This window comes from Nerophis ophidion, linkage group LG05, assembly GCF_033978795.1.
Source record: "Nerophis ophidion isolate RoL-2023_Sa linkage group LG05, RoL_Noph_v1.0, whole genome shotgun sequence".
Taxonomy (NCBI): domain Eukaryota; kingdom Metazoa; phylum Chordata; class Actinopteri; order Syngnathiformes; family Syngnathidae; genus Nerophis; species Nerophis ophidion.
Window position 1 is genome coordinate 40,586,495 of NC_084615.1, and position 21,196 is coordinate 40,607,690.

Genomic DNA, 21,196 nt, shown 5'->3' on the forward strand with positions numbered 1-21,196 from the left:
CGTGGCTTTATAGTAAAAGAGTGCGGGTACTAGACTGGCCTGCCTGTAGTCCAGACATGTCTCCCAGTGAAAATGCGTGGTGCATTATAAAGCGTCAAATACCACAACAAAGACCCTGGACTGTTGAACAACTTAAGCTGTACATCAAGCAATAATGGGAAATAATTCCACCTGAAAAGTTTCAAAAATTGGTCTACTCAGTTCCCAAATGTTTACTGAGTGTTGTTAACCTTCGTCTTGTGTTAGGGTCGGCACCGACCCGTTTTAGTTTTTAAATGCATAAAAACACCACATACATTTATTTTTTTGCATCAAAGCTTTTTGACTTTGTCAGGAACCTCTTTGTCAACAAAATAAAACATTTACATTTTTTTCACTAAATTATAAAATGCTCTGGTAGAAATTATGCCCTTGGTGTTGTTAGGGTCGGTTTCGACCTGGTTAGAAAAATAAGATGATAAAGCAATGATAAGAGCCAAAACTGAACACACTGACAGCCAGCTCTTCTCCCAATCATGTGAGCTTTAGTGGATTCTCATTTTACCTTGTTATCCTGTACAAAAACAAACAAAAGACGGACACTAAAAGTGTCACTTTTTGCCACTCTGATTTTGTTTTTTTTTATTAGTTTTGGAACTAGTAATCTATTTCTCTTGGTTTCATTTGCTTGATTGGTTGTTTGTTTGATGTTGGATTTCTGTTGCTGAAAAAAATACTTTTTAGCCTTTTTCTTGAAGTAAATATATATGGGTCGAAATTGATCCGTAACACCATAGATGTTACTATAGTTAAAATTCTTAAAATGAAAAAATAAACAAAACACATTTATTTAAGAGATGTGTTCTAATACCCCTTAGTAATAGTTAGGTAACACAACAACCTTTTTTTATTTATATGATTCTCTTGAGGTTCGTTTTACCATTTTTAAAAATTGAAATCGAGGGGTATACTGACAAAATAAGGCCCAATGGCCCAAACCAAAAATATTAAAACCAATATTTTCAAGGATAAGGAAGCCTAACAAGGTAACCAAGAGATGAGAAACAAATTGGATGATGGATAATTGTTTTTAGTGTATTTTACAGCTGATTTGAAATATGGGTCAAAACCGACCCGTTAACATAAGAGATGGTAACAGAAAGCTAACACAAGAGGAAGGTTAAAAGGAAAGGCCATGTAACAAAGTGGTAAAGATGCTCCTGTGCCAATTTTTTTGCAATGCGTTGCTGCCATTAAATTCTACGTTAATGGTTTGCAAAAAAAAAAGTGTTCCTCAGTTCGAACATTAAATATCTTGTCTTTGCAATCTATTCAATTGAATATAACTTGAAAAGGATTTGCAAGTCATTCTATTCGGGTTTTATTTACGATTTACACAACGTGCCAACTTCACTGGTTTTAGATTTTGTACATTGCAATCTTGTCAGAAACCCTTACAAGCTCGTTTTTGGGACCGTGGCCCACCAGTTGAGGAGCACCAAAGCGGAACAAGCAGCGCCGTGGGAGTTGTATGTTTTTGGAGGTTCGTATTCCACGAGGCAGCCCCGTTCATTAAAGCCCTCGAGCCAAAGAAGCGGGACTTCACCGTTGGCGTTCACTTTACACTTGACACGGCTTGTTTATTCAATGTGTGTGTTGGACCAATAAAGCACAGCGGACAGCTAAAGTAATGTGTGGAAATGAGCTTTACCATCCCCCGGATTACACTTTGTGTGTGCTTGTGTGTGTGTGCGCGCGCTTGTGTGTGTGAGATGGCTGATGTAATGTAGAAACAAGAGATGGACATGAAACTCTTTCCATATGCAAACTTATTGATCACAGACGTCCGCGATGTCCGAGCTAGATCTCCTCTTAAAGCTAAGGCTCACTTTGTGGTTGGAGGCCACAATAACGAGCACCAATAGGCATCCTTTATAGCGTCCTACCTGCCAGGCAGAGTCCCAAGATGGTGAAAACAACCAGCACGTAGAGCGTCACGATGGCGTACTTGATGGCGGCGAGCGAGTTGAGCTGACCGCAACACTGATCCGCTTTCCTGTGCCGCGTTCCAGAACCTGAGCAGGATAAAATACATGGCAGAAGAGCGCATTCAATAAGAAAAGACATTTGGCGTTCTTGTTTGCCTCGTCTCTTGATAGAGAACACATTACCACTCCAGAATGTTCAAACATAAAAATATGATGTTTTGAATATATATAGAGTATACTTCCCCACAAAGTATGTTGCCTTTTGCTGCTTTACTTATAAGTAAATAAGTAAACAATTACAGTAAGTAATTTATGATAAGAGAGCGTTAATGTCTCATTTGATCTATATGCTAGGCCACAATGTCACTTATACGTGCTTTATTGATTTTTTATGTTATATCTAATAATAGTAAAGTTAGATTTAATGCTGCATACATGAAGAAATGTGGTTTAACCTTGTACCAAATGTTACTTATACTTGCTTTATTAATTATTCGCGTTGTTACTAATCATAGTAAAGTTGGATTTAATGCTCTGTACATGAACTTACAGTTTAATACTTAATTTCTAGACCAAATGTTACTTATTATTTATTATTTAGTACAGTTGGATTTAATGGTACATGTAAGAAAGTAAACAGTTTAATATTTGTTCTTTGGACCACATGTTACTTTTTCTGACTTTATTAATTATTTACGTTATAGTAAAGTTGGATGTAATACTCTATACATGAACATGCTGTTTAAACTGTGTAGTTTTCAGTCTTTACTTTTTCATTATGTTATATCTAATAATAAACACAAGTTTGAAATTAATGGTACATGCAAGAAATAAGTTTAACCTTTGTGATTTGGACCACATATTACTTTATACAGCTCTATTGATTCTTTATGTTTATATATATATATATATATATATATATATATATATATATATATATATATATATATATATATATATATATATATATGTATGTATATACATATATATATTTATGTGGGTGTGTGTGTATATATATATATATATATATATATATATATATATATATATATATATATATATATATATATATATATGCCGTATATTACCAAATAAACGCCATTGGGCAAATAACCGCCCATGTCCTAATAGCCGCCCGGGGTCTGAGTCCATTTTGTGAATTAAACGCCTCTTCCTAATAATATCCCATGTCCAAATAGCCGCCCAAGGGCTGTTATTTGCATCATTTAGGTTAAAATCATATTGACTTCATTAAGCCCAATTTATAAGCTAAAAGATGAAGCAAAGGTGCAATAATTCTGGTAATTACGGTAATGTGGGTATTCTGAGTAATCGAAGTATTGCAATGGGTCACCGCATATAGCGTAAGACACACTCAACGACAACAACAAACAAACGAAGAGAAGTTTCAACATGGCAAGCAACAGTAGCACTGAGTTGAATGAACAGGATAGCGGTACACCACAGCTGATGGACGGGAATACTTTAAGGGTAAAGAAGAACAGAAAGTTTGACTTAAAGTTCAAGCTAGCGGTTTTGAAGTATGCGTAGCAGAATTCTGGTTTGGCAGTGGCCAGGCAGTTTAACGTTGACCCAAAACATGTACGCGAATGGAAACAAAAAAAGGGAGAACTACTATATCAGTCGGCAATCGATGGAAAACGGGCTCGCTTATCTGGCGGAGGTAGGAAGAAAGTGAGCGACGAGCTTAATGCTAATTTGTGTCAGTGGATACATCACGTTCTGTGTCAGTGGATACATCAAGTTCTGTGTCAGTGGATACATCACGTTCGTGGACTGAACCACTGTGTGTCCCGCAAAATGATCCGCATTATGACCAAGGAGTTGTATGCCACAGGGAGTGACACAAGAGACACCGGGGTGGTGTTTGGTGCAACGAGTGGCTGGCTTAATCGATTTCTGCGTCGGAACAACTTTACCCTCAGGAGGAGAACAACAGTTGCACAGAAGGACGCTCCCGTCGAGAAGATTGTCAACTTCCTTGATTTCTCTACTAAACAGATAGAGGCCAAGAAAATCCAGCCCAAGAATATCAGCGCCATGGATGAAACAGCCATCTGGTTTGACATGGTTGGTTTTAGTACGGTCAATGAGAGGGGCGCCCGCTCCAACTGCCTCAAAATCACCGGCCACGAGAAGGCACGCGTCACGGTGGCTCTTGCAGCCAAAACAGACGGGACAAAGCTGAAGCCTTACATTGTGTTTAAAGGTCCTGTCCGTGATGTAAAGGCTATGCAGAGCATCTCCGGGGTGATCATAGCTTCCTCCAAGAATGGATGGTTTAATGATGACCTGACAAAGGATTGGCTCCAGGGGGCAGTGGGAAAATTTCACTTCGGACTGAGGCTTCTTGCATGGGACTCATACCGATGCCATATCAGCGAGACCACGAAGGCGGAGCTCAAAAGGGGCTACAACCTTACAATGGCTGTTATATCTTGAGGTTGCACAAAGTACCTGCAGGCCCCTGATGTTGTGTGGAATGGCCCTTTCAAAGCGCAGCTCCGTGACTACTATGATAACTGGATGGCTGGTGATAAAGCCAAGACCTACACCAAGTCAGGGAACCTGAGAGCCCCTTCCCGCCGCCTCCTGGTCGACTGGGTCCTGGAAAAAGGGATCAACTCATTCAAGGTAGGCTGGCTAGCTGTGTGTATGTGTGTGTGTGCGTGTGTTGCAAACAGTAGCCATATCTGATTGTTGCTTTCTGGTATCCTACAAGGTGTGTGGGCTGACGGTGACAGCTGATGGGAGTGAGGACCAGCTCATTTACTGCATCAAGTAGGGACAGCCATGTCAGGCAGGCAGAGAGATGCTGTTGAGGGCTAGACAGCAGGTTGCTGCTGTGGTTCCGGAAGAGGAAGAGAGTGATGAGGAACAGCAGTTCCTCCATGAACTTGTGATTGAAGAGGAGGATGATGATGAGGGGGGTGAGGGAGAGGAGGGGGAGGAAAAGGAAGAGGAGGAGGCAGATGGGGAGTAGGAGGAGGATGATGAGTGGGTTTGAGTATATATATATATATATATATATATATATATATATATATATATATATATATATATATATATATGTGTGTGTGTGTGTGTACAAGAATGTGTATGTGTAAAGTTCAAATTTGAATGACAATAAAAGGAAGTCAATGTCTCTAAGTCTATCTAACAATAATATAGTTGGATTTAATGTCAGTACATGATCATGCTGTTTAATATTTGTGTTTTGGGCTAAATTTCACTTATTTTTACTTTATTGATTTTTTATGTTATATACAACACCAATAAAGTTGGATTTAATGGCACATACAAGAAAGCAAGCAGTTTATATTTGGACCACATGTGACTTTTTCTGGCATTATTGATTCATCCATCCATTTCCTACCGCTTATTCCCATTAGGGGTAGCGGGCAGCACTGGTGCCTATCTCAGCTACAATCGGGCGGAAGACGGGGTTCACCCTGGACAAGTCGCCACCTCATTGCAGGGCATTATTGATTCCTTGTTATATTCTAGTTGGATTTAATGCTCTATAGATGAAAATGCTGTTTACCACTTGATTTCTTTTTTTTTTACTAAATTGTACTTATTTATCCTCGACTGATCCTTTAACAGTAGTAACATTTAATTTATTGTTCAATTTGATGCTCCATATATCATTCTTATAGTGCTGATTATTTTTGTTATATCTAATAATAATAATAATGTTGAATCTAATGGTGTATGTAACAAAAAACTTATTTTCGCTTCGTTATTCCTGACCTAACAGCTAAAATGTGCAGAAATAAAGGCAAAGAGTCATCTTTTTTAAAATCATAATTATTGTTATGATTAATGACTTATTAATCGAACAGCTGCCAAATATCACACGTTCTAATGAAATACCAAAGGTTACATGAAGTATATGCACAGATGGACTGCATTAAAATGTATTCCAAATTAAGAAGCTGTGTGAAATGCAGCCAGTTGTGATACATGCTAGCAGCATTTGAGGGTATGATGAGTTTCTGATGAGCGTCTCCTTTCATGTGATGCTGGCTGGGGTCGTACTTTTGAATATGAAACATCATGCCACAGCTTTTGTTTTGGACACTCGCCAAGTCTGTAGACATACGGGCACGCACACACACATGCTCGCACGCGCACACACACACACACACACACAATCGCACGCACGCACACACACACACACACACACACACACACACACACACACACACACACACACACACACACACACACTCGTATTTGTTACCCTCTTGAGACCTCCAAAAAATGGCTACGTCTTTAGGACCACCCTTTCTAGATATATAAAGATTTATATTTACATTTATATATATATATATATATATATATATATATATATATATATATATATATATATATATATTTAGGTGTTGTTCATATTATTAGAATATCATGAAAAAGTTGTTTTATTTCAGTAATTATATTCAGAACGTGAAACTTACATATTACATCAATTCATTACACACATAGTGATATATTTGAAATGTTTATTTCTTTAAATTTTGATGATTAGTACTGACAATTACTGAAAATCCCAAATTCAGTATCTCATAAATTAGAATATTAGTTACGACTAGTACCAAAAAATATTTTTTAGAAATGTGGGCCAACTGAAAAGTATGAACATGGAAAGTTTCAGCATGTACGGAAATCAATACTTAGTTGCAGCTCATTTTGCCTGAATTGCTGCAGCAATACGGCCTGGCATGGAGTCGACCAGTCTGTTGCACTCCTCAGGTGTTATGAGAGCCCGGGTTGCTTTAATAGTGGCCCTCAGCTCTTCAGCATTGTTGGGTCTGGCATCTCGCATCTTCCGCTTCACAATACCCCTTAGGTTTTCTGTGGGGTTAAGGTCAGGTGTGTTTGCAGGCCAATCAAGAACAGGGATACCATGGTCCTTAAACCAGGTACTGGTAGATTTGGCACTGTGTGCCGGTGCCAAGTCATGTTGGAAAATGAAATCTTCACCTCCATAAAATTGGTCCGTGGCAGGCAGCATAAAGTGTTCTAAAACTTCCTGGTAGACTGCTGCATTGACCCTAGACCTCAGGAAACACAGTGGACCAACACCAGCAGATGACATGGCACCCCAGACCCTTACCGATTGTGGAAATTTGACACTGGACTTCAGGCAACGTGGATTCTGTGCCTCTCCTGTCTTCCTCCAGACTCTGGGACCTTGATTTCCAAAGGAGATACAAAATTTACTTTAATCTGAAAACATAACTTTGGACCACTCAGCAGCAGTCCAGTCCTTTTTGTCTTGAGCCCAGGCGAGACGCTTTTGATGTTGTCTCTTATTCAAGAGTGGCTTTACACAAGGAATGCGACAGCTGAAGCCCATATCTTGCATACGTCGGTGCGTGGTGGTTCTTAAAGCACTGACTCCAGCTGCAGTCCTCTCTTTGTGGATCCCCCCCACATTTTTGAATTGGTTTTGTTTGACAATCCTCTCCAGGGCGCGGTTATCCCTCTTGCTTGTACACTTTTTTCTACCACATCTTTGTCTTCCCTTTGCCTCTCTATTAATGTGCTTGGACACAGAGCTCTGGGAACATCCGACCTCTTTGGCAAAGACCTTTTGTGTCTTGCCCTCCTTCTTTAAAGTTTCAATGGTCATCTTTTGGACAGTTGTCAAGTCAGCAGTCTTCCCCATGATTGTGTGTCATACAGAATCAAAACGAGAGACCATTTAAAGGCTTTTCCAGGTGTTTTGAGTTAGTTAGCTAATTAGAATGTGGCACCAGGTGTCTTCAATATCTGACCTTTTCACCATATTCTAATTTTCTGAGATGTTGAATTTAGGGTTTTCATTGGTTGTCAGCTATAATCAACTCCTTTTTGGCAAAAAACACTTGAAATGTATCAGTCTGTTTGGAATGAATGTATACATTCTACAAGTTTGACTTTCTAAATGGAATTAATGAAATAAATCAACTTTTTCATGATATTCTAATAATATGACCAGCACCTGTATATATTTATATTTATTTATTTATTTTGTCTTGTCCAGCCTATCAGGCAAATCATATTGTTGACGTAGATGCCCATATCGGCTGTACAAATTTACTTTACAAAAGAGAAGTGTGGGATACTTCTCTTGTTGCCTTATTTGTATTTGACTTTATTAAATATATTCATATTATCATTTAGTGCAGCCGGGCCAGAAGCAGGAGGGGATAGAAAGAGAAAAAAAGGAAGACAGAGGGGGAAATTGTGGGGACAAGCGGAGGATAAGACAGAAAGACAAAAACAACAACAGCAAACACAACAATGACAACAATAGAACATCAGCAAATACGATATGTACAAATATGATGGGGGAGCACTTTCAAAACCGTCACAGTCAATTTGAAAAATCTCTCCTTTTTTGGGACCACCCTAATTTTTCTAGAATTCACCACAAGGGGAGCCAATGAGATCTCTATTTTTTGTTTTTTGTGCGTAAGGCTGATGACAAAAACGATTCACGGACCACAGATGGCTAACTGTTAATAGCCACTATAGTCTTAGTAACGTAGTGTATTTGTTCCTCCTATGGTCACATAAGGGACAGGGTTGTCTTACGTCAGCACTGGAAGTCGTAAAATCAGCTGTTCACCTGGCGGGTTTTTTCGGTGATGTCTTGTTTTATCATATATTGCTGTCTTTGCACCTGTTTACTTTTGTATGCACATTAAATCAACAACAAATCCTGACTTTGGAGCAATGTTCACAGACCCTTGTATTTGGCTCTCTATTGGAAGCAACGGTTTTCCGTATTGAGACCATGATTTCGGTCTTAACTTGTTCATCGGTCCTCATATGGAAGGTACTTTTCCTTGTTGAAATCTCTAGAAATACACGCACACGCACAGGCACGCACAGGCACGCACACACGCACACGCACGCACACACACACACACACACACACACACACACACACACACACACACACACACACACACACACACACACACACACACACACACACACACACACACACACACACACACTTTACCCTTTATAATGAAGAACACACACACTATCCTGCAGCTCAAACACAAACACAGCTGTCTCAGATGTGTCACATGCTTGGAATGTATAGACGCACAGAGAAAAAAAAAGGCCATCTAAGCAAAGATGCAGCAAGTTCGCATCATCCAAAAACACCAAACAGGAAGTTTAACGGCGGCAAATGGCAGACACTGCATTGCTTCCTCCTGATGTGCTAATATTTGCTGGCTGAGTTAAACTAAGCCCACACTTAGTTATGCTAAGATAAGCGAAGCGTGTCACGCTTTCAGCCTCTAGTAACCCAAAACATGTTTAAGTTAGGAGGAAGCTACGTGACCTCTGCCTTGAAACTGCCCTTTGAAGGCGTTCGTTTTTGCCTAACTTCCTGTTTGCGAAGGCCTTTGCGTGATCCGATGACCTTTTAACAACTTGAGACAAGTACCCGAATTAAATAAACATAAGTAAATTAAACATAGCCTATCATTAACCAATGATTAATTGATTATTAATGTGAAACTGTATATTAAATAATGTAACTATTATTTAAATTGTGGTATATAACCTTAATCCCTTTATTGAAACAATTTATTAATTATTTATTTCAAAATAAATGTATAGATTTCATTGCTTATTTAATTATTTGCCGACATTTCTATTAATTGCATCACATTTTTATTAACCAATTTAATTTGTATTGATTTAATTGTATTTTTAATATTTTTTTTAATTAATGTGTTTAAAAATTTTAAGTGGAAGCGATTGAACAAATACACTAAATATTTATAAAATCCAGTTGTTAGATCCTTAAAATATGATTAATTATATATAAATTAGAAAAGATAAATTCAATAATCTATAAATGATTGAAATTGTGATACATAACTTGCTCAGTGGCCTTGTGGTTCGTTTGCCCGCCCTGGGATCGGTAGGTCTTGAGTTCAATCCCCGGCCGAGTCATACCAAATACTATAAAAATAGGACCCAATACCTCCCTGCATGGCACTCAGCATCAAGGGTTGGATTTGGGTGTTAAATCACCAAAAATTATTCCGGGGCGCGGCCACCGCTGCTGCTCACTGCTCCCCTCACCTCCCAGGGGGTGAACAAGTGGATGGGTCAAATGCAGAGGACAAATTCCACCACTCCTAGTGTGTGTGTGACAATCATTGGTACTTTAACTGTAACTTGAATCAAATATACTATAAATGAATTTTTTTTAGCATTTTAATTAAACTGTTTATTTATTAATTATTTTATAGCCAGGTTAATTATTTCATGACAATTTATACATTTAATTTTAAGACATTTTTACTCTTTCTATTACGATTTTTTTTAATTTATTTAATTGTTGAATGTTGTCTGTCTATCTGTGTTGGCCCTGCGATGAGGTGGCGACTTGTCTAGGGTGTACACCACCTTCCGCCCGATTGTAGCTGAGATAGGCACCAGGCCCCCCCGCAACCCCAGAGGGAATAAGCGGTAGAAAATGGATGGATGGATGGATGTTGAATTTTGTCTGTCTATCTGTGTTGGCCCTGTGATGAGGTGGCGACTTGTCCAGGGTGTACACCGCCTTCCGCCCGAATGCAGCTGAGAAAGGCTTCAGCACCCCGGGACAAGCGGTAGGAAATGGATGGATGTATTTTTTTTCCCATTCATTTATATATATTTTTTCATTCTCGTCATAATGAAAGTCACCATTAAAAGAGTTTCAGTGGATCAATAATCTGATTGGTTGAGCTGCAATGTCATTTGGTTTGGTGTCATAGTTAGGTGAGTGCTGATGTCAACATATCAATAGATGAGGAAAAAAACACCCTGCAAAAACAAACATGGGGGCCTGTCTTACCTTCGTCACACAGGTTAAGTTTGGACAGGTTGTGTCCGTCGTAGGCGTCCTCGTACATGGACGCGTTCTCGCGCTCCTCGTAGGTGCTCAGGTACATGGCCTTGTTCTCCATTTCCTTGCTGCGTATACACGCACGCACGCACGCACGCACGCACGCACGCACGCACGCACACACACACACACACACACACACACACACACACACACACACACGGGTTAAGAAAAGGATGTCCAAGGTAAACAATATGTCAGGAAGTGAGTGCGGCGTGAGGATTGTGGCAGATTTGTGATTTTGACCTTTTTCCATCCATTCCTTATGTAACGTTTGGCTTGAAAGAGATTTTTCTGTAAGTCCATGAATTAAAGACGACACAGAAAGACAAACACACTCTGGCTTGTGTGTCAGAAGACATTTATGTTGTAACGAAACGGCAATAACTCCAGCACAAATTATGATCTCTGATAAGAAAATGGAACTTCCCTACTTAACCATTTTGGTAGTACTGATTTCATTTATGCAAGATTACAGACATGGAACCTTTGTAGTGGACGTTCTCGAGGACATACGATAATTTTTGTTGGATAAAAAAACTTATTTTTGCACTTTTAGGAACGGTAAAATGCTTAAATGTGACTGAAAAGACTGCTTGTTCATTTATTAAAGTTTATAGTGGCCACAGTTTGACCCTGGAACAGATTACAGATGTCTATCGCCACATTGTGCTTCAAAATTTACAGCTCCACGCTATCATGTTTTCTCCCCATTTTTTAAACCAAAGTTTACATGTTTTTGGCTTGGATTTCGGGTTGGGTATCATTTGAATCAATACTGATAATCAACAGACCCACTTTTCTGGAATTTTGTGTGTTTAAATGTCTAATGGCTAATCAGTAGCATGTACATGGCATATCTAATGTAAAGAAGTACTGAGTAATCGCATTTTGAAAAGTGGATTTTTACTGTACTTTTGAGCGTCTTTTTTTTTTGCTTTGTTGGCACGGAAAATTGTAACATTACCTACAGTATAGTTAGTCTAGCTGAGTTTGCTCTGAGTGCTTGAGTGCTTGTTTCATCGCCAAGTGTTTGAGATAGTGCCAAGGCTGAAAGCGGACATGACGTCACATGCAACAAAGGTATTGGAATATGCCATCGTTGAATTTTTACATAAAGTGATATCTGGTAGTACCAACGGACTTCAATAAATCAATCAGTCAATCAATCAAAGTTTATTTAGCCCTAAAGGGCTGCACACACCACAACGACAGATCCCATATCAGGGCAAGAAAAAACTCAACCCAATGGGCACAATGAGAAACCTTGAAAGGGACCGCAAATGTGGGGGACCCCCCCGCCCCGAGCGACCGGTGCAAAAGATGTCGAGTGGATCTATTTGACAATGTGAGAGTCCAGGCCATAGCGGGGCCACCAGGGGATCATCCTGAATGGAAACAAGTCAGCAGCGCAGAGACGTCCCCAACTGATGCACAGAAGAGCGGTCCACCCCGGGTCCCGACTTTGATAATGACCCCTCCACGCAGGAGGGGGGGGGGGGGCAGAGCAGAAAAGAAAAGAGACAGCAGATCAACTGCTCTAAACGGGGGGTCTATTTATAGGGTAGAGCAGTGGTCCCCAACTACCGGGCCGTGGCCCGATTGGTACCGGGCCGCAGAATAATTTTTTATTAATTTTTATTTAAAAAAAAACAAAAACAAAAAACATTTTTTTAATAAATCAATATAAAAAACACAATATACACTTACAATTAGTGCACCAACCACAAAAACCTCCCTTTTTCATGAAAAAAACCTCCCTTTTTCTTGACAAAGAAAAAAAAAAAAAAAAAAAAGGATCCCACCCGCAAACCAATCACGAATAGTAGACATAACGGAACATACTTCCGGTTCAAGGCACGAAACAATAAGTACATTTTTCACCCGCAGCATCTGTATTGAGTGAACTCATCCAGAAGATGGCGCCATAGCACAAACAATAACACACCTTGTCAGTATCTCTGACGGTGTTCTGTGAACAATATTTGTTTAATGCAAAACAATATGGCCGTTAGCAAAAACAAATCTATAGCTTAGTCGTACTGTTATATAGGCAGGGTTCAACGTGTAGAAAAAAAGTAGCGGTTTATAGTCTATAAAATACAGTGTATGGGGTTTTATTTAGTGTTTACAAAAAACGCAAAAAAATGAAAATGCAATAAAAGCGCATTTAGAAAGATGTAAAATACTTCTTATGCTCTACACTAAATTGTAAATAGTCTTACTTTGCAAAAAAATAGTTTACCACTGCAGGCCTAATAAAGGAAGGGATTACTGTAATCCTATGTACATTATTTACTATAGCTACGTTTATATTTTGCAATTTTGCGTACTTAAGATCCAAATTCCTTATCTGGATGAAAGGAAGGGCAAGAGTGTACAAAGGGGATTAGCCATTGTTTGTGCGTCACATGACCTCTTATCCATACATTACAATTAAGCATCTTTCCCACGTCTCCCTCACTCTAAAAAAAACAAAACTGGTAAAGGTTGTGCAAGACTCGGCAATAAAAACGCAAAGGTGTGCCATTGTGTTGCTAAACTCCTCTTTAGTGCACAGCAGGACGTCTGCTGAGAGTCCAGCTCATTCTTGACTTTCTCATTAAAAAGGGAATAAAGCAGGCGGACTGACATTTGGACTCAAACTATTGAGGCTGCTAGGAGATCAGCCGAGTGTGTATTTGCACGGAATGGTGTGTGTTTGTGTGTATGAGGGATAGAAAGGATGGTGGGAAAGCAAAGATTCACCTCTCTCTGCTTTCGTTAAAAAAAACTAAAAAAAAAACTATACTTTGCATTGGTAACCGCAGGATTAGGTCTCTGCTTTTTGCAGATGATGTGGTCCTGATGGCTTCATCTGACCGGGATCTTCAGCTCTCGCTGGATTGGTTCGCAGCCGAGTGTGAAGTGACCGGAATGAGAATCAACACCTCCAAGTCCGAGTCCATGGTTCTTGCCCGGAAAAGGGTGGAGTGCCATCTCCGGGTAGGGGAGGAGACCCTGCCCCAAGTGGAGGAGTTCAAGTACCTAGGAGTCTTGTTCACGAGTGAGGGAAGAGTGGATCGTGAGATCGACAGGCGGATCGGTGCGGCGTCTTCAGTAATGCGGACGTTGTACCGATCCGTTGTGGTAAAGAAGGAGCTGAGCCGGAAGGCAAAGCTCTCAATTTACCGGTCGATCTACGTTCCCATCCTCACCTATGGTCATGAGCTTTGGGTCATGACCGAAAGGATAAGATCACGGGTACAAGCGGCCGAAATGAGTTTCCTCCGCCGTGTGGCGGGGCTCTCCCTTAGAGATAGGGTGAGAAGCTCTGCCATCCGGGAGGGACTCAAAGTAAAGCCGCTGCTCCTTCACATCGAGAGGAGCCAGATGAGGTGGTTCGGGCATCTGGTCAGGATGCCACCCGAACGCCTCCCTAGGGAGGTGTTTAGGGCACGTCCAACCGGTAGGAGGCCACAGGGAAGACCCAGGACATGTAAGGGAAGACTATGTCTCCCGGCTGGCCTGGGAACGCCTCGGGATCCCCCGGGAAGAGCTAGACGAAGTGGCTGGGGAGAGGGAAGTCTGGGTTTCCCTGCTTAGGCTGTTGCCCCCGCGACCCGACCTCGGATAAGCGGAAGATGATGGATGGATGGATGGATGGATATACTTTGCATTGTTTACACATAAATCTTTAACAATGGTCATACACAAACTATAAATGCATGAATAGTCTCTTGAATGGTCACTTCAGAGGCTTTTAAAGGCCTACTGAAATGAGATTTTCTTATTCAAACGGGGATAGCAGGGTCCATTCTATGTGTCATACTTGATCATTTCGCGATATTGCCATATTTTTGCTGAAAGGATTTAGTAGAGAACATGCATGATAAAGTTTGCAACTTTCGGTGCTAAGAGAAATGCCCTGCCTCTACCGGAAGTCGCAGACGATGACGTCACATGTTTGATGGCTCCTCACATATTCACATTGTTTTTAATGGAAGCCTCCAACAAAAACAGCTATTCGGACCGAGAAAACCACAATTTCCCCAATAATTTGAGCGAGGATGAAAGATTTGTGTTTGAGGATGTTGATAGCGACGGACTAGAAAAAAAAAAAAAAAAGTTAAAAAAATAATGCGATTGCGTTGGGACGGATTCCGATGTTTTTAGACACATTTACTAGGTTAATTCTGGGAAATCTCTTATCTTTCTATTGTGTTGCTAGTGTTTTAGTGAGTTTATTATTACCTGATAGTCGGAAATAAAAACAAATAAATGAGTTGTACTTGTATAGCGCTTTTTTACCTTCCAGGTACTCAGAGCGCTTTGACACTACTTCCACATTCACCCATTCACACACACATTCACACACTGATGGAGGGAGCTGCCATGCAAGGCGCTAACCAGCACCCATCAGGAGCAAGGGTGAAGTGTCTTGCTCAGGACATAACGGACGTGACGAGGTTGGTACTAGGTGGGGATTGAACCAGGGACCCTCGGGTTGCGCATGGCCATTCTGCCACTGCGCCACGCCGTCGGAAGGGTGTCTCCACGGGTGTGTTGACGCGCAGTGTCTCAGGGGAGCCGACGGCAGCTATGGACGGCACAAGCTTAGCTTTTCTCTGGTAAGAACTGACTTTTTAACCAAAATTTTCTCACCGAAACCTGCTGGTTGACATGTGGTCGGGATTCATGTTCTCTTGACCGCGCTCTGATCCATAGGAAAGTTTCACCTCCAGAAATTTTAAACAAGGAATCACCGTGTGTTTGTGTGGCTAAAGGCTAAAGCTTCCCAACTCCATCTTTCTACTGTGACTTTTCCAATATTAGTTGAACAAATTGCAAAAGATTCAACAACACAGATGTCCAAAAAACTGTATAATTATGCCGTTAAAGCAGACAACATTTAGCTGTGTGTGCGCAGCGCTCATACTTCCTAAAAACCCGGGACGCCTTGCGAACACGTTATCCTCACACGACGTTTCGAAGACGAAACTCCCGGGAAATTTAAAATTGTAATTTAGTAAACTAAAATGGGCGTATTGGCATGTGCTGCAATGTTAATATTTCATCATTGATATATAAACTATCAGACTGCGTGGTGGGTAGTAGTGGGTTTCTGTAGGCCTTTAAAATTATATTGGGGGACTATTGACTAAAGGGCGAATCTGCATTCTTGTCTTTCAGCAGTCTTCTCCCATGATGCCTGCTCTGCTGTGGTTGGTAAAGGGTCGAGGGTTTGATGACAGAATAGAGTAAAAGTGATTGTTGATTAATCACATTTTGTGTCTTCGTCCTTCTCTGTCACACTGGTAAGCTCTGCTCTATCAACAAACCTCCGCTCTTCTTTGGAGTACCGTAATGACATGCATATCACTAGAAAACACAAAGTATCTAGCTTCAGAGATCCATGCATCCATCCATTTTCTACCGCAGTTGGCGGGGTACACCCTGGACAAGTGACCACCTCATTGCAGGGCCAAATTCAGAGATCATTGGATCTATTGCAATACTTCAAGTCTTATAATTAGTAGGGATGTATCCCAGGGCATTTTATCGATCACAGACGTTTCGCCTATCATCCGAGTAGGATTTACCAGTTTGTGCTCATAGACTTCGATTGGTCAGATCTAAGATTATTCCACATTAGATCTGACTAATCTTAGATCTGACTTAGATTGTCAGATCTAAGATTAGTCTGGACTAATCTAAGTCGATGAGCATAAATTGATAATGCCTACTCGGATGAGAGGCGAAACGTTTTCTAAGACCCTGTCTTCATTTAGGCCTGATAACTCATTAAACAAATAATTACTTAGCCTAAGCCCTGTTTTGGCCACACTAAATCATTGTTTAAGGTTCCCCTCTGAGGACCATTTTTTACATGGCGCCATGTATTTATTGAATCTCCAGCTCTTAGCTTTGTATGGACTCATTGATCGTTTACAAACTGAGTTTGGAGAGGAAGTGACACCAGAGAGACTGCGCCCCACAGAGGAAGTAATGTCACAACGCGCCATAGCCAGCTTCGTAATAAAGTGGTTTCGTAACACGGAGTTAACCACTGGAAATATAAAGGCAAGTCATCCAGACATGCCCGTGTTTCTCCTTCCATCTGTATAGATGCTTGTGGAAATCCCACATGAATACCTTAAGATAAATCGACTGCAGCTATTTGGGATACAACACTTCTCAGACGGCAACAGAACATTCGAAGGTCCAGGTCAGCTGTGATTCTACTTACCGAAAAACTTTGTCCATTTGTCGAAGGAGAGACAACAAGTATGCGGCTCCCGTGGATGTTATATAAAACCGTAGCGTGAGCTTTGTAGTACCTGGCTGTCGAGGGAACACTACGGAAAACAATGAATGCTTTTGGAGTGGCAAAGCAGACTGTATCAGGTATTGTCAGCCATGTATGTCGCAAACTCAACGTTTAGGTCCAGAGTATATAAAGTCACCAAAAAGGAATGGACAATGAAGGTGAAAACAAAAAAGTGAGGAGTGTCCTGACCAGATATCTAGATCCCTAGATTGATTGTTGTAAAATGTTCTTTCTCATATTGTTTACTTTCACGTGTCCATTAAAGATTTGATGAATTTATGATGTCTCAGGTGTGAACCACTACAATGGGGCCCCGCAGTGCACTGGATTCCAGTTAATTGAAATACCACAACACTGGAGATTGTTCAGATAAGTTACATTTAAGAATTTGCACACAAAGCAACACTGGAGGTGACTATGATGTGCGCAATTTCCGCGCACGCGCATTAGGTTGCGTTGCTCCGGCGGATGGATGGGCTAAGTGGTCTTAAACGACCATTGTGTGTGTGTGGACAAGGATAAGGTTAGGTGGGATTTACCCTGGATAACCTTAACCGGGTTAGTGTAGAAGGGGCCTAAGACCAACCAAACAGTTCAGTTGCAATCGATTGATTGCTCTGAGATGACAATTACCAGGATGAGTGAGAACATTCATAGACTGTCTAGATCGGAGATCAGCATCAGCCAATTATCATGAAAAAGTATGTGGATTGCCATTGCCGATTTTAGTCTTTTAATGCCGAATTCAAACGCAGATCCCCTCTTGATGGCTTTAATTTATTTTTAGCCCCCTGGCTGATAAGCGGTTAGAAGATAATTATGTGTCTCCATACTAAGTGTGGAGTCAATAATAATAATTATAAATAACCACCTCCATTGTAGCAAATAAACTGAATTTCATAGTAGATATCATTATCAATTATCACTGGAGGATGAGGATAAACATGTTACACACCGAGAGCAAGCCAGAAACACTAAGCTCACTTTAAAAACCATCGAAAAATTAGGGCTTATGTAAAGTTTAAGAAGTGTAGATGGAACCACTTTACAGCAGAAAGTAAGCAGTTATTGAATTAACAAGTATATTGAAAAGAGTCTAAAAAAAATTAACAACTGTTGGTGTGTCAGCATTGTCGCAGTCGGTACATGACATAAGACGGGAGCGCCTCGATCCACAAACCAATAGTGTTGGCATTAAGGGTAGTATCAGTATTTGAACGATACTAAAATGATTAAGTCGATGTTTTTATTTACTAAATTTTTTTTTCCGTCATTTAAATAATTTGTTGGAAACAGGAGGATCTTGAGGGCGAACATTTTTATTTGAGTAGTTTTGCTCTAGTTTGGTTATTGTGTACTATTGACTTTGCCTAAACTATTGTAAGTAATTCAAAATTATGTGTTTAAATAATAGTGTGGATATTGTTACACTGTCAATAGCACTGACCATAAATACATTGAAAAATATGCGGTTAATACATGTGATCGGTATCGGCGAGAATTGTGTTCCTCATGGTCTGAAGCTGGGATGGGCTCCAGTCCCCGGGTGACCTCGTAAGGGACACGCGGTAGAACATGGATGGATGGATGGTCTAAGAGTCTTTCATGTGCATTTAGGCAAACCTTTTGCTAATAAATGACTTCCGTCTGGCCACACCAAACAGGTCTGATTGGTAGATTACTGCAGAAATGGCTGTGCTTCTTTAAAGTTCTCCTCTCTCCACAGAGGAATGCTATACCTCTGACAGAGTGGAGATAAATTAAGCAATGTTTGTGCTGAAAACAAAATGTTGTTGTACTTGTGCAATGAAAACAAATACCATACCATACTCAGTGGCCAAGTGGTTAGAGTGTCCGCTCTGGGTTCGGTAGGTTGTGAGTTCTAACCCCGACCGAGTCATACCAAAGACTATAAAAATGGGACCCATTACATCCCTGCTTGGTACTCAGCACCAAGGGTTGGAATTGGGGGTTAAATCACCAAAAATGATTCCCGGGCGCGGCACCGCTGCTGCCCACTGCTCCCCTCACCTCCCAGGGGGTGATCAAGGGGATGGGTCAAATGCAGAGGACACTTTTCACCACACCTAGTGTGTGTGTGACAATCATCGGTACTAAAACTTAACTATATCATACCATTCTGGATGAAAACCAACGCATCCCATCCAACCTTTCTAAAGCTCAAGAGGTGCTGCAAAGAGGAATGGGCAAAACTGCCCGAAGATAGGTCCAACCATTTTCTACTGCTTGTCCCTTTTGGTGTCGCAGGAGGGATGCTGGAGCCTATCTCAGCTGCATTCGGGCGGTAGGCGGGGTACACCCTGGACAAGTCGCCACCTCATCGAAGGGCCAACACAGATAGACAGACAACATTCACACTCACATTAACACACTAGGGACCATTTAGTGTTGCCAATCAACCTATCCCCAGGTGCATGTCTTTAGAGGTGGGAGGAAGCTGGAGTATACGGAGGGAACCCACGCAGTCACGGGGAGAACATGCAAACTCCACACTGAAAGATCCCTAGCCTGGGATTGAATTTAAGACTACTCAGGACCTTCACATTGTGAGGCAGATGCACTAACCCCTTTCCCACCGTGCTGCCCACCAAAGATAGGTGTGAGGCCTTAATTGCTGCCAAAGGTGCATCAACGAGGATGTCGCTGTGGCTTGTGCAGCCCTTTGAGACACTTTTGATTAAGGACTATATCTATATAAATACACTTTGATTGATTGATTGAACAAAGATTGAGCATAGGCGGTGAATACTTATTAACAAGTGACTTTTGTCATTTTTGAATTTTTAATACAATTGCAATTAAAAAACTTTTCACATTGTCATTATGGGGTATTGTGCATAGACAATAATAATGGATTCCATTTTGAAATAAGGCTTTAGCATAAAAATATGTGGAAAAAGTGAAGCTACGTGAATCCTTTCTGGATGCACGAGCTCTATGCTTCCAACATAATTTTAGAATGCGACAACACATTTTGCAGCCTCGTCAAATACACAAAAGAAATCTCCTGACATCATGGGTCACGGTTTTCGGGTGATTCGACCCCCAACTGAGCTCCCGATTGTCTGAGGCCACCACCGTGTGTGCGTGCGTGTGTGTGTGTGTGTGTGTGTGTGCGTGTGTGTGTGTGTGTGTGTGTGGTCCCTGATGTCTTCATAACATCCACTGATGTCAGTATGTAATGCATGTAAAACTACAAAATAGTACAGTACATAAAAATGTTGAGTTATTGTGTAACGCTGACTGATGCTGGAAGTTTAAGGGTCCCTGGTTCAATTCCCACCTAGTACCAACCTCGTCACGTCCGTTGTGTCCTGAGCAAGACACTTCACCCTTGCTCCTGATGGGTGCTGGTTGGCGTCTTGCATGGCAGCTCCCCCCATCAGTGTGTGAATGTGTGTGAATGGGTAAATGTGGACGTAATGTCAAAGCGCTTTGAGTACCTTGAAGGTAGAAAAGCGCTATACAAGTACAACCTATTTATTTATTATTGAAGACTAACTTTTGGACTCAAAGGAATACAACAATGTGTATTGTATCATGACAAAACTGTATATTTGTGTTAATTGGACACAGGAAACGTGCTCTATCGTTGCTCAGTCATCCATGTCAACATGAACACATTTTCACAGTTAATTAGAGACACTTCCGCCCCCCCCCCCCCCCCCCCCCGACCACACAAACACAAAAAGACAGTTAGTCTATGCATGAGTTCCACTAAAAGTGCATCTCCTGTCTTTTTGAATTACATATGTTAAAACGTCAGTGACGAGCGTTTATCACCTCTGAGGGTCAAAGTGTGGCCTGCACTGATGCTGCAAGTGGGAGAATATGTCAACAACAATCTTCTCTCACACCAAGTTTAAAATACAAGCAACCATTAATTTTGTATTTTTTAATACTGCAAAATCCAGTTGCATATACTTCTAGAAAGATGTGCAACAAAGGTAGTCAGTCTGTTTT

General features: G+C 40.9%; 1 protein-coding gene across 2 annotated transcripts in view; it reads right to left on the reverse strand.

The window, feature by feature from the left end:
* The window catches only part of scara5 (scavenger receptor class A, member 5 (putative)), a 97,360-nt gene that overhangs the window by 75,846 nt on the left and 318 nt on the right, over positions 1 to 21,196 (reverse strand). For both annotated transcript variants that reach the window (XM_061900936.1, XM_061900937.1), the window contains exons 2-3: positions 10,852 to 10,970; positions 1,926 to 2,054 (exon numbers count right to left, since the gene is read on the reverse strand). In XM_061900936.1, coding sequence (XP_061756920.1) covers positions 1,926 to 2,054; positions 10,852 to 10,963 — 241 coding nt within the window. In that variant the 5' untranslated portion in view covers positions 10,964 to 10,970. The remainder of the gene's footprint in view (positions 1 to 1,925; positions 2,055 to 10,851; positions 10,971 to 21,196) is intronic.